At 42.7% G+C, this 16,520-nt stretch overlaps 2 protein-coding genes across 3 annotated transcripts; both read left to right on the forward strand.

Moving 5' to 3' along the window:
* Positions 1-70: 70 nt before the first annotated feature.
* aco2 (aconitase 2, mitochondrial) lies at positions 71-8,651 on the forward strand. Its single transcript, XM_063893151.1, has 17 exons — positions 71-138; positions 1,843-1,985; positions 2,354-2,612; positions 2,760-2,852; positions 2,956-3,114; positions 3,308-3,458; positions 3,545-3,649; positions 4,001-4,092; positions 4,659-4,764; positions 4,878-5,035; positions 5,120-5,193; positions 5,279-5,390; positions 5,859-6,137; positions 6,239-6,430; positions 6,619-6,751; positions 6,967-7,088; positions 7,180-8,651. Exons 1-17 carry the CDS (start codon positions 103-105, stop codon positions 7,309-7,311), a joined length of 2,346 nt encoding a protein of 781 aa, XP_063749221.1. The 5' UTR covers positions 71-102; the 3' UTR covers positions 7,312-8,651.
* Positions 8,652-9,740: 1,089 nt separating this feature from the next.
* Positions 9,741-15,714, forward strand: csdc2a (cold shock domain containing C2, RNA binding a). Of its 2 annotated transcripts, none has more exons than XM_063893154.1 (4): positions 9,741-9,909; positions 12,595-12,935; positions 13,398-13,520; positions 13,640-15,714. In XM_063893154.1, exons 2-4 carry the CDS (start codon positions 12,745-12,747, stop codon positions 13,800-13,802), a joined length of 477 nt encoding a protein of 158 aa, XP_063749224.1. In that variant the 5' UTR covers positions 9,741-9,909; positions 12,595-12,744; the 3' UTR covers positions 13,803-15,714. The 2 variants fall into 2 exon arrangements, with proteins under 2 accessions (XP_063749224.1, XP_063749225.1); XM_063893155.1 differs by having other exon boundaries at positions 9,754-9,909; positions 12,664-12,935.
* The last annotated feature ends 806 nt before the right edge of the window (positions 15,715-16,520 follow it).

The following is a 16,520-nucleotide window of genomic DNA, read 5'->3' on the forward strand; positions in this document are numbered from 1 at the left end:
AACAAAAACAAAAAAAGGTTTTCCTTTAAGGACCTGCGAGACCGCCGGTATAGAAAAGCTGTGACGTCACCACCGGTCGTCACATCTTTGTCAGTGAACAAAATGGCAACCTACTGTCTAACTGTCGCCCGGCTTCAGGTAAGTGAGGAAAATTTGGGAATTGAACCCTAATTATAAAACATTTAAGGAAGCCACTTACAGTCTTACATTTATTATATCAATTGTGGTGGTAACCTGGCATTTTAAAAGCTGTTAAAGTTCATTTTAAGGGTAAATGAGAGAGTAACGGTCACCGGTTGGTTGCCCAGGTCACCGTGTCCTCAATGGAAAACATCCAAAACCAGCTTGATAAAAAGCGAATAATGTCTCTGTTTGTATTAAATGACCATCTTTACAAACAGATCTTTAAAGTTCACAGCTATGTTAGTTTTTTGAATTGTGTTTAGTGTTCAAATAGCAAGGTTAACCACAAGGTTAGAGCTCCCAGCAGGTATTCAGGGGAGCAACATGTGAAAGAAAACACAGAATATATATTTTAAATGTATTGATTTTTATATCAAACACAGTTTCTCTTTTTTTTACTTTGTTGCCTGATCTATTGGAAAGGTATTCATTCAGCATGATGTGTTAACAGGGTGTGTCATATGCAGAGGTGTACATTTACTCAAACTCTGACTTAAGTAATACTTGTAACAGAGTATTCCTACACCTTGGTACTTCTACTTTTATATAAGTTCAAGATCTGAGTACTCCTCCGACCGTAAGCCCAGACAGCAATGGGCTGTAGCTAAGGTTTCGCTTGTTTGTTTTTTTACAGCTAATCCTATAATAACCAGGTGTATAAATCTACTTATATCTGAACCAATCGGAGGTCTATAGAGGGATAGTCTACCTGAGTTTAATTTCTACATTGAGCTGGGTAATGTAGAAGAAAAACACCGGACAAGCATATCACTTTCTACTGAAATAGACATAATAAGCAATGTATTTATAGGCTTGGAAAATCACATGTTGGCATTGTAGAGAATTACTGTTTTTAGCTGGCCTTGTATAGTGTTATAGAGAACCAGAGCCATGGAGAAACTGTGTAGTATTACTGGTGCATCGCAACCTGTAAAAGTACCACATTATCTAAATATAAAGTACTTTAACCAGCTTACATTCTGTTGTGAGTTTACCCAAAGCTAGATTTCCAATTGATGTTTTGACTCTTTAATTAGCTTGAATGATTGACAGCAGCTCTTTTCCGTCCTGGCTACTTGACACCAAAAGTCAACCGATAAATGGTTGTGGGTCCAGCTGCTCTCTGTCAGTTCCTTCCCTGAACCAAAGCTAATCTATAGCACACATTGTTTGGTCATTGAAGACTTTCAGGGGATGGACAGTTTCTGTCTTCTTTGACACATTATTTATTTAGGGATGGAGCCTATTTAACGGTCTTGCCCTTTCGGGTTACACCTTGCTTTGCAATCGGACTTTAGTACATATTTAAACATGAGTTATTCAGCAGCTTCACTGTGAGTGAGTGTGTGGGTTAAACACCCAGCCCAAGGGCATCTGAACAGTGTTTGGGTCCAGGAAGTCTATTTAGCTCTATCTGAAACACTACATATTGTAGATCTACTAACACATACACGTGCACGCACGCACGTCTTCAATATTGGCTGATAAAAGGCTTTAAAATGTCTGCACATCATCTTAACCAGCCATAACAGTCAAATATGTGACTTGAAAAGTCACCTTACTAAGTCTCCTTTTGTTGAAAGTTTTCTTATTTTGCTTAATTAGAATTCTGTGTGATTGTGCTCATACTTGTGTATTTCTTGTTGTTTTTGTCTTCAGCTGGTGCTGGGCAATGGTGCACGGCGCCTGCATATATCGGCGGCGTACAGAGCCAAGGCCAAAGTGTCTATGAGCCGCTTTGAGCCAACTTCCTTCGTCAACTACGAGCGGCTCCAGTCCAACATTGACATCGTGCGATCGAGGTCAGTCTGCTCCTGATCCGATATTTATTTGCTCTGGTTCACCTCGCAGTCTCTTCCAAACACTCCTCTATCTGTGTGATTGTTTGATGTCTGGTGTTTGTCTGTCCTTTTACACAGTTTTTCATTATAGTTGCAGCCATTATCAACTCTTGTCAGTCAGCCTGACCCACAGATTCTCACTGGCTTAGTCTCTAGCTGCTTTTAATGGTTATTTGATTTGATTACTAAAGCAGCTACACATTTGAAGTAGAAACATAATTAACCAATGATTCAAACAGAAACTAAGATTTAAAACCAAGTGACAAATGAAATAACTCTCAGTATTCTACTTCAGATAAAATGGTGGTGGTTTCATTTCTCTCTTCCAGACTCAACCGGCCCCTCACCCTGTCAGAGAAGATCGTGTACGGCCATCTCGATGACCCTAAAAATCAGGAAATCGACCGCGGGCGCACGTACCTGCGGCTGCGGCCCGACCGCGTGGCCATGCAGGACGCCACGGCCCAGATGGCCATGCTGCAGTTCATCAGCAGCGGCCTGCCGAAGGTGGCCGTGCCCTCCACCATCCACTGTGACCACCTGATCGAGGCCCAGACCGGAGGAGAGAAGGATCTGGCCAGAGCAAAGGTAGGGGACCTCATAGGTATATGTATTGTATAGCCAGTTAAATACATTAAAAGACTGAATGAAAGGTTTTATCTAGTTCTTTTCTATTGCTGAAGTCAATGGACTTCCTTATGATAACATGAGTTGTCGCCATGGTTGTCGTCCTAGGAAATCAACGAGGAGGTCTACAACTTCCTGTCCAGCGCTGGAGCAAAATACGGAGTCGGCTTCTGGAAACCAGGCTCTGGAATCATCCATCAGGTATTATCTCTTTAAGTTAGTAAAGCCTTACCTGGAAATGACACTTATTGAAGCCACTGTAATTTGATTAGCATGCTAACGTTCCGATTCTTTATACAAACAGATAATCCTGGAGAACTACGCCTACCCGGGAGTGATGCTCATCGGCACAGATTCCCACACACCAAACGGCGGTGGGCTCGGTTCCATCTGCATCGGAGTCGGAGGAGCAGACGCTGTCGATGTCATGGCAGGAATCGCCTGGGAGCTCAAGTGCCCGAAGGTAAGAAGAATACTTTAATATTTTGCACACCATATCTCGTCTGTGACTACATAACATGCACAGTTATATTCCACCATGATTCAGATTTGGAAGAAGGCAGTGTTTATGTAGTCTATTTTACCTTGTCTGTTCCCTCAATACTTGCTGTTTCTCTTTTTCACCTCTAAATAATCTCCCCGTCTCTGCCTCTCAGGTGATCGGTGTGAAGTTGACGGGTTCCCTCTCAGGCTGGACGTCTCCTAAAGACGTCATCCTGAAAGTGGCCGGCATCCTGACGGTGAAGGGAGGCACGGGAGCCATCGTTGAATACCACGGACCAGGAGTTGACTCCATCTCCTGCACCGGTGAGTTGACCTGACTTTATTACAATTGAATCACTTATTTTAATAAGTGTTTCATGTTTAACAGTCTTCTGTTTTATTGTGTGCAGGAATGGCCACCATCTGCAACATGGGAGCAGAGATTGGAGCCACGACCTCAGTGTTCCCCTACAACCACCGTATGAAGACGTACCTGGAGAAGACCGGACGTGGAGGTGTGTTTAGGGCTTTTAATCATTAGTTTTTTTATATCTAAATGTTCCCACTGTTTAGGTTATTGAAATGTTTAGGGCCTACATGGATTAGCAGTTTCAGATTTTGAGTTATTAAAAGAAAAGTTTAAAAATCCAGAATAATTTTATCCGGAAAAATATTTTTTACATCTTTTTTTTTCCATTACATGAAGGATGGAAATACTACAATAAATGTTCTTCGATACCAAAAAGGAATTCATGGAGGAAATAGAAATGTCTGAAATCGAATTAGAAACCATGTTCCTATCTCTATGGAATATTAGTAATAAAGGAAAGTGTGCTTGAACCCCTCCTCCTCTTGTATCGTTGCAGATATCGCTGCTATGGCCGATGAATACGCCGACCTGTTGGTTCCAGATGAAGGCTGCGAGTACGACGAGCTCATCGAGCTCAATCTGGATCATGTCTGTCCTTATTTCTTTCCTTTTTTTTATGATGTTTCAGGCTTTCATTGGATAGTTCGAGTGTAGAGCAGGAACAGGAAATGCATGAACGGTGACATCAAACACAGGTCGCCGGCTAGGGATCATCTAACCCAGGATTTATGAGCTGTAGCCCAGAGGGACAACCAGACTCCGATAATCAGATTTACCTGGTCGTTTTTTATATTTTGCTAGAAGAAACTACACTGTTTTATAATATTGAATGTGTAAAATAACAAGACACAAGTAAAAAGTGAGGTTTTTTCTTAACTACTGTGACTTAGCTCTGTAAAATAATGACCTCATCAGTTGTTAGATCCAGGTCTTGGTGGGAATAGCCAGATATGATTCCTCTGTGTGTCTGTTACCAGTGCTGTAAGACTCCTCTCCGTCTCTAAATACACGTTACAACATTACAATTAAACAGGAAAGCTATAAGTTGCTGCAGCATGTATGCATAATTGAGAGGTTGGCTTCACATCTTCAATTACAGAGTGAGGTTGATCTGAGAATGAGTAACTTGAATGTTGTATTGCTGCTTTCTGCAGCTGAAGCCCCACATTAACGGACCCTTCACCCCCGACCTGGCCCACCCTGTGTCTGAAGTCGGAGCTGTGGCTGAGAAGCACGGCTGGCCAATGGAGGTTAAAGTTGGTAAGAACCCGTAGCTTTATTAACATCGCTCTACATTTCAAAATAGGCATGAAAATGAGCGGTTTGGTTTTAGTGGAACGTTCTCTTGAGATTCCATCTTTCCCTTTTTTTAGGTCTGATTGGCAGCTGCACCAACTCCAGCTACGAGGACATGGGCCGCGCCGCCTCTGTGGCCAAGCAGGCTTTGGATAAAGGCCTGAAGTGCAAAGCTCAGTTCACCATCACCCCCGGCTCCGAGCAGATCCGCGCCACCATCGAAAGAGACGGATATGTGAGTGTTGGAGCACAAAGAAAGCAGGGAGGGGATTTCTGTCCTGGTAAATTAAAAAACTAAAATGCGTGTGTCTTCCTGTAGTCAAAGATCATGGGTGATGTTGGAGGTGTTGTCCTCGCCAATGCGTGTGGACCCTGCATCGGACAGTGGGACAGGTAGGTTCCATGACTGACTGTGTGTTTGTGTGTTGTTGAATGTGCTGTTGGTGAAGTTAACATGTTGTGTGTGTTTTGCTTTCAGGCAGGATGTGAAAAAGGGAGACAAGAACACGATCGTCACGTCCTTCAACAGAAACTTCACCGCCAGGAATGATGCTAACCCCGCAACTCACTGCTTTGTTACCTCTCCTGAGGTAAACTCATTCAGATCCACCCTCCTGAACTGTCACACTCTGCTGAATGAAGCTTCTTCTTTAAAATGTACGATTTAAATACAGTGGCTAGCTCCAGGATGAACGCCCTTCTCTTTGGCAGAAGAAGGAACTGTTGCTACCATAGCAGCATCTCCTAAAAAAGAACGTTTGCATCTTTTCCTGTGACTTTAGAACAATATGAAATGTTCATGTGTTTAAGGTCCCAGTTTTAAGTACTTGTTTGCATGGAAAAGCGTGTTGCACAACGTCAGTGGTGCCTCACCTTCACGTCAGTCAGTTTGGAACGGCCCTGAATATGATTGACTATTCACATAGATGCCTAAACATTACGTAGATTAGGTAAAGTTGGTGTGGAGAGGCTGTAGGGGACTCCACATTTCCAGATACTCAACCCTTTTAAAAACAAAATAAGATGCTCAATGTCTTCCATCTCCTCTTCCTCCTCAGATCGTCACTGCCATGGCGATCGCCGGCACATTGAACTTCAACCCCGAGACGGATTACCTCACGGCCGCCAACGGGGAGAAGTTCATGCTGGATCCCCCCACCGGAGACGAACTTCCTGCCAGGGACTTCGACCCCGGCCAGGACACCTACCAGCACCCCCCACCTGACGGCAGCAGCCTGAAGGTGGACGTCAGCCCGAAGAGCAACCGGCTGCAGCTGCTGACGCCCTTCGACAAGTGGAGCGGCGGAGACCTGGAGGATATGAGGATCCTCATCAAGGTCAGGAATGAGAAGATGTTGTGAAATAAAGATTGCAACATTATTTATATCCCAGCTCTGACTGAGGCTGTTCATATCTGATCTCTTCTGTCTCTCTGCAGGTGAAGGGGAAGTGCACCACAGATCACATCAGCGCTGCCGGCCCATGGCTGAAGTTCCGTGGCCACCTGGACAACATCTCCAACAACATGCTGATCGGAGCCGTCAACAGCGAGAACGAGGCCATCAACAAGCTGAAGAACTACCTGACGGGGGATTACGATGGAGTGCCGGATGTGGCCCGCCACTACAAGGTGAGGAGGGCAGTGGGGTAACTGAGTGATTGGCTTAAAGCGAGACCCTACTGGGAATATAACCAAAGGAAAATAAAGAGTAGTAATGTGCAATCCTTCTAATGTTTCATTACCTCAACAACAATACATTTGTACAGCAGAACTCCTGAGTATGAATCTGATTGACACCCTTCTCCCCCCTCCTGTAGGCTAACGGTGTGTCCTGGGTTGTGGTCGGAGACGATAACTACGGTGAGGGCAGCAGCAGAGAGCACGCTGCGCTGGAGCCCCGGCATCTGGGAGGAAGAGCCATCATCGTAAAGAGCTTCGCCAGAATTCACGGTACGGCACGATGATGGGGGATAATATTGCCATATATTGTTTAATGCGATTAAATCAAGAAATAAATGTAATCTCCGATTTTAAACGCTGTTGTAAGCAGATTAAGTCAGCCTTGCAAAGGAGCATGATCCTGGGGGTTAGAAGTGCTTATAGCTTACAGCACACCTCACCATTCATCCTCTCAATAAACAAACATGTCTCCATCCCATCTCCAGAAACTAACTTGAAGAAGCAGGGTGTTCTGCCTCTGACCTTCAGCGACCCATCGGACTATGACAAGATCCGCCCCGATGACAAGATCTCCATCAAAGGACTCAAAAGCTTCGCTCCAGGAAAGGTACACAGACAGACACTGGCTTGTTTGGAGAAACCTTCCTACAGCTGTGCATGAAAAGGGTCCTCTAAAAACTCCTTCTTGTTCTCCCCAGCCTCTCACCGCCGTCCTGAAGCACAGCGACGGCAGCGAGGAGTCCTTCGTGCTGCTGCACAGCTTCAACGAGACGCAGATCGAATGGTTCCAGGCAGGATCCGCCCTCAACAGGATGAAGGAGCTGCAGTGAGGAGCAAACATGTGGAGGAGCGAGGCGGGTTTTCAGGGGAGGGGGAGCTCAGGGTGGGGAGGGATGAAGAACGTAGGTGATGATTGCTCCGTCAGCTGCATCAGAAATGTGACAGTATACCTCGGAAAGTTGCATGTTGATACGTTCAGAGGAAGCTGATGTTGATGAGGGAACAAAACAACTCTGCGGTCAGGTACTGTACGCTGCTCAGTCAAACGGTGAAAACCAATTCCAAACCAGACACACACACACACACACACTGACACACTTTGACACATCAAGCTGATAAAGTTACTAGAGCTAAGCCAGGTTATCACACACTGTATGAAAATGAGTCATTCGACCTGCCCCGGGGTTATTTACACTCCATCTGTGCATTAGATTTTATTGAAGATGCACAAAGGTCCAAAAATGAACTGATGGACGCTAATACTCGTTTAGTCTGCCCTCTAATTGCCACAATAATACACTACAAGGTACAGCAACAAGCCGTCTTATCTTAACACCAGTTTTAAAAGCAGAAACTAGTGACCGAGCAGTTCTGTAGTGATTGCTGAAAGGCATTCTGGGAACTGTAGGCATGGGGCAGCTTGAGAGAAAGTTGATTGCAGTGAGCATCTTTTTTTTTAGTGAATAATGTTTGTTTATCACGGTACACTTTGTCAAAATGTTTTCAGACTTTACTCAATATACAGAAAGACTTCAAGTAAAACTGTTCTTCTTCCCTGACTCCATCACTGCCACCATCTTCAAACTGCCCTCCCGATCAATCCTTAACCTCTTGAAAGGTCAAACACATCTTAAGGTTTCCCCACACCTTGTTTGTTTATTTATTTATATATATTTTCCTGCTAATGGTTCACATCCTGCGTGCTTTTTCCATAAACTTCTTTCTACAAAACACACCGCTTCAACATGGACCTGTGTCGTCTTCAGTGCCCCTTCCTGCAGGGTCACGTGTCACTGTTTGTGTTACTTTTACCTCACAAAACAAAACTGGATTGCAAAAAATAAACGTCAGTACTGATGCTTTCAAAACTGACTGTAGATGATCGCTTGCTTTAAGTTAACAGAAGTTTTTCAGTGGATATTATGAACCAAAACCTCCCAACAGAACAGAAACGGGTTTTGTTTTTGTCTTTAATTCCCCTTTACGGTCCCTGCAAAGTGAACACATCCAGAGGTTGATCAGACGAAGGCTCGAACCACTCTCTCTGCTGTGATGTGTCGGATTTGTTGTACATTAAAGTGTTGTGTTATTTTCTCCCAGATTATCTTTTCTGTATTACAGAAATGCCAACGGGTTGTAAAATAAAAGAATCACAGATCTCGTTTATTTACATCGGCTCGTGTGTGTGTGTGTGCGTGTGTGTGTGTGTGTGTGTGCGTGCGTGCGTGCGTGTGTGTGTGTGTGTGTGTGTGTGTGTGTGTGAGAGAACATATTCTTAAAATGATGGATTTTTTTTTCAGCGGCATATTTCTACACAGACATAACCACTTGTTCATTATCATGGTGTCCATTTAGGAATGATGTCATCCCACTATAATAGGACATGTGTTCAGACAAAGTGGGTATTCTGAAACTATTTAAAAGGGAGGAATTTCTCCAGTTTCCTCTTGTAGAAAGAAGAGGAGAACATTAATGTGCATGCTGCTTAAAGAGGTCCCCATTCTGCTCATTTTGTGGTTCATATTAGTCTGTCTCTACTGGGACATGTCTCCATGCTCTGTCTCTCTCCTGTGACATGTCTCCATGCTTTAATGTTCATAAAGCTCTTTATGTTTCTCATACTGCCTGTGCTGCAGCACCTCTTTTCACCCTCTGTCTGAAACCAGAGCCCAGTCTGCTCTGGTTGGTTAGCTGGCCGGCTCTGTGGTGATTGGTCTATGACTTAGACACGTCCCGCCCCTAAGCACGTACAATGTGTTGGAGCTATAGCCAATGGAAGTGTGAGTGTTTCATAGTGATGTCATTTTGTGATGGAAGTAAACAAAGTCCAATGGAGGGGGGATCTCGCAGTGGGGGGTGTGTGAGAGTGTGTGTGTGTGTGTGTGGGGGGGGGGGGGCGGTAAACTCCCTCTGGAGCTAAACAGGGATTTTAGCCTTTGCAGACCATTTACATGCACAAAAACATCTAAAACACTACAGGGAAAACACCAAAATGATTTTGTGGAAAAGCTTCCTGTAAATTGAATACATATTTTTTTGAAAGCTGTCTAATTATTTAATAAGCCGTTTTATTTTATGTTTGCAGGACATTCATCATAGCTCACAGCTAGAGTAAATCAAATAAATCAAACCCTTATTTCCCTTCTGCTATAAAACACAATCTCCATGCACAGGGAGAACAAAGAGTTGCCTGTAGTGAGGGTGAAACCCGCTGTTGTTTTTTTAGCACAGTAACCCCCTGCACCTCCTCCCATCTCTCCATCTCTGCCTCCCTTTCACTCGCTTTATCCCGCCTGTGTGTGCACATCCATACCAAGACCCTCTCACTTATTCCCCGCATGTCCCCGGAATCCATTGCATAACCTGGGGGCTCGTATCGGGGCAGGAACACGGGTCTTAAGTGGCGGACAATCGGCGCTTTTTTACGGGTAAGTAATCATGAAATCGATGTGTGTTTGTGGATGATTTGTAGCTTTTACACACCCGGGTCTTTTATTCTCTGTGTGGGGCTGGACAGCGGCAGTATTGGGGTAAAAATGCCTTTAATATATCACATATTGAACCTCTTTTTCTGTGTTTTGACATCTTAACACGCCTTTTGTGCCACATTTTTTATACTCGTCTTATCTTGTCTCAAGCTGCCACTGTGAGAATGTTCTGGAAACAAGGAACCAGGCGCCTGCGGGGGCTCTTATTTTGAAATCAATTATTTAAGATCTGCCAGCTTTCACTCTCAAACGCATCACACCATAAACACTGTTTGTGTGTTTACAAAAAGGCTCATTTAAAGTTTAAAGACTGTGTGTGTGTGTGTGTGTGTGTGTGTGTGTGTGTGTGTGTGTGTGTGTGTGTGTGTGTGTGTGTGTGTGGTGACGTGCCTCCCATGCTGATGCTCAGGCATGCACAGTGTCCTGGTTTCACAGGGAGGTGCTTTTGGTCTTTTGTCTGTTTCTTTTCAAAGCTCCTCCGGCTCTTTTTCCGCCTCTGAATACTCTTTAAAAACAAAATCCTTTTACTGGCTTACTCTTCGCCCTCATAAGAGCTCCAATTATGGAATTTGGTGAATTATTTAGGCGTTTATGTCACCTGTCAGTTTCCCTCAATAGGGTCATTCACATTATTACAACAGCAGAAGTGTAGTGCAGATAAAGAGAATAGACTTACATATTTAAACGGATAACAGTGAGCACGCATTATTCATTATAAAACAACACACAGCAGATAAGTACACCATGTTAAACAAACTAAGTTGCCGTGTATTTTCTAATAAGGTGACCATACAAAATGTAGAAGTAGCTGGTAGCAGTCTTCTCCCCTGTGCCACCATGATGGCCGGTGTGTGTGTGTGTGTGTGTGTGTTCTTTCTCCAACAGGACACCATGACAGCTCCCACATCATCAGTCATCTGCAGAATGTGTCAGCTAAATGAGTTTACAAACTGGAAACGTTGATGGGGATGCTGGGAACACTTGTGGTCATTGGACAGAAGCCAGCCTGTAGTTTGATAGAGGAAATAGAAAACACTTACTGTGTATTGATTTGACTTTACAGAATAACCAAGGCTCCAAACGCAAGCAGGAAGGAAGAGGCCCTACCTTTCTTTTTGGATCTTCCCTTTCCTGTAGTGTGTTGTATAGGTTCGAGTGCATGTCAATGGTCTACTAAGGCTAAAATCCCTGCGTTCCCTCCAGAGGGAGTATGTAAAAGCTGTTTGAGGGGTCGTAAAGACCTGATAAAGCACAATATAAGTACAGTTCATTTACCAAATACTAATATGAACCTGAAAATGAGTCCTCTTTAAAAGCCTTCGTTCTGCACGCACACACACACACACACACACACACACACACACACACACACACATACACACACACATACACACACACTGCTAAATTTAGGCTGACAGGCAGGCAAGCGTGTGATATTAAATGGATCCTGTGGGATTCACTCTGACACTGAATTCATCAGACTTCGGCAAACATTCATCCCGCAGATGTGACATCAATACTAACATTCAGGAGGAGGAGGCAGCTCAAGACAACACCATGTGTGTGTGTCAGGTTGAACTTCTGCAGATCAATGCCCTGCAGCCTTTAGTATCTTCAGTGACTGAACATCCAGCTAATGATAAACACCACAAATCCCATTTACTACAGGATGAGTGTGTCGTGGCACGGTGCAGAGTTTAATCGTCCAAAATAAATGATGCTTCAGAGAGCAGTTTGTTGTTTTTAATACACACTGCAAAGAGCCATCCTAATGGATGTCAGTGTTGTCCCTCCAGGGAAGGATTGGATTTACCTAATCTTGGGACCTTTTCAAAGCCATCTATTACAAAGCCTGTTGCTGGGGAATCCAATATTATATGATATACATCTACAACCAACCCTGAAAGACATTTAAACTGGAGGAAATCAGATTTTGCTTAATTTCAGAGCTAATGTCTATGTCTGTAAAGACCTTTCACCTTTTGCCTCATTTTAAAAGCCGTCTGATGTCCTAAAAATGACAAAAATGTGTCAAAAGACCAAAGTTTAACTATATGTTAATGGGATTTTCCACTTTCACATCTTCACCTCTGATAAAAAACTACCAAAATATTTATAATTTTAAGAATTTTAACCCATAAAATGAAAGTTTGTTTGCAAAATGTAACTCTGGCTTTGTATGAAAAAACACTCATACATGTTGTTATTTTCTCTCTCTCTTTTCTCTCTTACTAATTGCTATTTTTTAAACAATCTGGGGGTTTTCAATCTATGCATCAATATTGATAAGGTTTGCTAAAAGAACATTGAACATTGAATATTTCATATTTTATTTGATAGTAAATTATCCGTTAATTAGATCGTAATACAAAAATCATATTTAGTACAATTTAGTAAAAAAATAAAAACATGAAAAGTGAAAAGTGTCGTACAACAAATGACCGTCAATCGGGCTGAATGATATGTTAAAAAAAACAAACAACAATTTAGTGGATGAGGTGCTTCTGACTCCCTTTATATAATATTGCAGGGATTTAAACCTTTTCATCGAGCAGATTTTGCATGTCTTCTTCAACTTGTGATGATTAATAAACCTTACTTTCCACTGTTGCTGATATTTTGCAGGTTATTGTTACTCCACACCCCCACCTATAATAAAGCCCCCCCCTCCCCCTTCACCCTGTTGCCATGCAGGAGGTGTGACCCTCCTTCCTCTTCTTCCTCGTGCCTCATCATCGGGACAGAAAAATAAAATAAACCCTGTCACCGGTTAAGATGTCTGAACCCGATGCCTCCTCGGCGGCGGCCCCTTCGCTGCCCGTCACCTCGCCCCGCACCCCCCTGCAGCTCTCCTTCCCCTTCCACAGGGAGGGCAGCCGGGTGTGGGAGAGAGAGAGGAAACCGCCCTCCCTGCCCAGAGACCTGCCGAGCCCCCTACCCACCAAACGCACCCGGACGTACTCAGCGTGAGTCACAGACCTGGAAATACGTTTTTAATCCTGGATTACTTTTGTTTTTACGTGTCACAAATACATTTCCAAGCATAATGGGACACTTTTTGTGCCCTATGTGAAAAGTAACATCAATGAGGACCCTTATATATGTATGTTCAAACTTAAATTGAACATACTCAAACTACATGTTTGAACAAATGTATAATCTGCAAGAAGAAACGTTAAAAAGATTATGGAACTTAATTATAAATGTCCTATTTTTGCATTATATTTACTTTAATTGAACTAAACTAAAAGCACGACAGTTTTCACAACAAAGGAGATTCAAAATAATGTCAAAATAAACTTACAGTAACGATTCTCTGTTTAATTATTTGTCTCTGCGTTGGAGCATCTCTAAGGTGCTATTACGACATACTGACGTCCCTTCCTCTCTCTCTCTCTCTCTCTCTCTCTCTCTCCCCCCCTCTGCAGGACAGTGCGGGCGAGGTCAGGTCCGGTGTTTAAAGGGGTTTGTAAAAACTTCTCCAGGTCTCAGGGTCACGGCTTCATCAAACCCTCTCACGGAGGAGAAGACATCTTCGTCCACATCTCTGAGTGAGTGAACTTTAATTGTGAGTGTTTACAGTGGGGGAGCTTTGCAGACGGGGGTGCGTTCCATTACCAACTACAACTACTTATGATTAAAAGCACCTTTTCTGTGTGTTTATCCACAGCATTGATGGAGAGTACGTGCCTATGGAGGGGGACGAGGTCACGTACAAGGTGTGTCCGATCCCGCCCAAGAACCAGAAGATCCAGGCTGTGGAGGTGGTGCTCACACACCTGAACCCCGTCACCAAGCATGAGACCTGGTCAGGACAGATCATCAGCTCCTAGACCAGGGATCCATGCTGCAGAGGAAACAGGGATTTATTTTTTATGTTTGTGGGTAGGACGATCGACCTGAAGTGTCTTTGTTGTGGAGTAATGATGGTTTGAGTGTGAGGTCAGGGCTGGAAATGGAGCTTTGAATGTATACGTTTGAATGGTTTCCTTTGACGGTCAACATTAGGGTGTAAAGTTAGGGATCGGGGTTGGAAATAGACGTTCTATTTTTAATATATTTTAGCTCGGAAATCAGTGTCTTCTAGAGAAGCGATGCCTTCAAAAGGCTTAAGGGGCTGAATCACATTTAGAGCATATTTGACCCAGCTATAGTGATGCTCCACTTTGCACACCAGACAGCCTCGAGGGACAAACTCCAATAAAGTGGTGCAGGAATGAGTCCTAAAACACAAAAATGAGTCAGCTTTTCATCACTTCTAGTTCCCTCATCTCTAAGTCAATGATTTTTTGAATATTTGTGTGGTTAGACACAATTAGATCTGTGGTTAACACAAGCTGAAGATATTTAACATTTTGTTCTACAACCTAACAAACGTCACTAAATACCCCACTGGTGAATGTCTAACGGTTCTACTACTAAACTTTAGCCTCCCTTAGCTGAACGGTGGTGACGTGAAGTCATGGGACCGTGCTCTAGTTCTTTTATAGACTAACGTTAGCTTTATTCTTCTAACCAATGCATTGTTATTTTCTGCAATACTCCAAAATCCAATGGAAAAATCCCAATGGCTTTTTGTCGAGGGAACCAGGAAGATGCTAACTGCTGCTAACTCGGCCTGCAAAAATACACATGTTCTGCACCACTATATATAGATCTAAATTTCACCAACTGGCGTTACTTACATGCCGTCAGGATGATGTGAGAACCGTGTGAGAAATGCAGAATTATGCCATATTGGTTCTTGTGTTTACAAAGTTTAATGGAGATGGTTGCCTCACAGCGTAACATCAAATCAAAAGCAAACTACACGCATTGAATCAGCTTTGTTACTGCTGATTACGGTGAGGATGTGAAAGGAATAATCCCTGCAGATCTCAGCTGCTCAACCCTGCAGGTGCACGGCGGCCAGATGGAAACAATCAATGCACTTAAAGTGGGAAGAATCGCTGACAGAGACCCAAATAACTCTTAATGCTTTTTGGCCTTAAGAGCTGCGTTAGGCTCTATAGATAGGGAATTATTTTCCTTCTTAACGATGTAGCACTACTGTATTTTGTCTTCTTGCCAAGTGTAGAAATCTGTGTGTTATTTTAGCCAGCTCCTATGACGGTCTGTTTTGGAAACAAGACCAGAGGGTTTTGGTTCTGGGGAGGAAGGTCAGGGAAAGGGCGGCGGATGTATTGATTATCTGTAGATATACTCGAGATACAGCTTGATGTTACGGAGCACGTGTAATCAGGAGGACAATGATTAAAGTCAGAAGTAATGAAATAGGCAGATAGAGAATCAACACGTTAGAGTTTAAAGAGCTGAGGAAGGTTTCCTGGTATACGTTTAAAAGTCTTTATTTATTGACTTATTTATTTTAATCTGTAACTGCGAGACCATCAGGTGTTTGGTAATTAAAGCTGCATTTATAAGTATTTGTGCAAAGTTAAGCCTATTTGAATACACTGCACACCTCGCTCTAACGATACTACCCCGTTAATCTCTCTTTAGAAAGCCCTTTCTAATTTCTACACAGTCTTCGTCTCACTTTGAATAACTGGGAAAATAACAAGCAGTTTGTGTTTCTGTTATCAGCTGTTCTTTGACATTTTTGTATTGAATGTGGTGATACTTGTATCATGACGTAACATCTTAGTAACGCTGCGTTATTCTGTTCTCCTTATTGTGAGGGAAACACATTTGGTTCTGTTCGCAAGCACTTTTGTCTCCTGTCATTAATTTTGAATAAAACTTTATTTGATAGCATAAAGATTGTTCTCTGTGCGTATTTGGTCTTTCTACTCTTCACTTGTAGGGTGTTATAGGAGCACCATAAATAAGAAGAAGTCCGTACCTGAATATGAAAATAACGGGGAACATGGAGAGAAAAATGAGATCAAAATAATCAAATAAGAAACTGAGTATGTGGAAAATATGTTAAAAAAGCTATAATATGTCGGAGAATTGGAGAGAAAGTTATAGAATAATATCTTGAAAATTATGAAATATGAGTCATAGCAAAGTACATCCAAAAAAAGTCGAAGTATAGTATGTCAAGAAAATGGTAAAGTTGAAAAACAGAAAAGGTTATAGTGCATGATGACGTTAAAGGTGGAAAAATAAATGACACGAGTCATTGATATCTATGTTGCAATGGTTCGATTAGAAAGCTGCTGTGTGTGTCTGAAGTGATCCAGGTGGGAAGAGAAATCAATGCAGTGATCATAAAACAATTGAAGAAAACAAACACACCAATAAACATAAAGAGGCAGGAGATAGGACTTTGGTCGGAGTGATGCAGACTTTGTTTGTTTGGTTCCTACACATTTTTATATTACTGTGCTGGTTTCACCTGAGCCCCTCATTGATTCAGCCTTTTGCTATCTGATTTCTCTCTGTTTGCCTTCCTACCAACTGGATATGGTAACAGGATTTTCAACACCGAAAAACACAAGATGTTTTAATGATAGTTTTTCATTGGGTTTATTATATTCATTTCCATCACAAAGGTCACATTACAACTACAATACTGACATTCTGTACATGAATCACGGCAAACA

This window comes from Eleginops maclovinus, chromosome 10, assembly GCF_036324505.1.
Source record: "Eleginops maclovinus isolate JMC-PN-2008 ecotype Puerto Natales chromosome 10, JC_Emac_rtc_rv5, whole genome shotgun sequence".
NCBI lineage: Eukaryota > Metazoa > Chordata > Actinopteri > Perciformes > Eleginopidae > Eleginops > Eleginops maclovinus.

Excerpts from the sequence above, each read along its gene's own strand:
- aco2 (XM_063893151.1), top strand. The coding sequence starts at position 103 with ATGGCAACCTACTGTCTAACTGTCGCCCGGCTTCAG. Across the intron at positions 3,650-4,000 it reads GGAGAAGACCGGACGTGGAG|ATATCGCTGCTATGGCCGAT; the intron begins GTGTGTTTAGGG and ends GTATCGTTGCAG. Across the intron at positions 7,089-7,179 it reads AAAGCTTCGCTCCAGGAAAG|CCTCTCACCGCCGTCCTGAA; the intron begins GTACACAGACAG and ends TGTTCTCCCCAG.
- csdc2a (XM_063893154.1), top strand. The coding sequence starts at position 12,745 with ATGTCTGAACCCGATGCCTCCTCGGCGGCGGCCCCTTCGCTGCCCGTC. Across the intron at positions 12,936-13,397 it reads CGCACCCGGACGTACTCAGC|GACAGTGCGGGCGAGGTCAG; the intron begins GTGAGTCACAGA and ends CCCCCTCTGCAG. Across the intron at positions 13,521-13,639 it reads ATCTTCGTCCACATCTCTGA|CATTGATGGAGAGTACGTGC; the intron begins GTGAGTGAACTT and ends GTTTATCCACAG.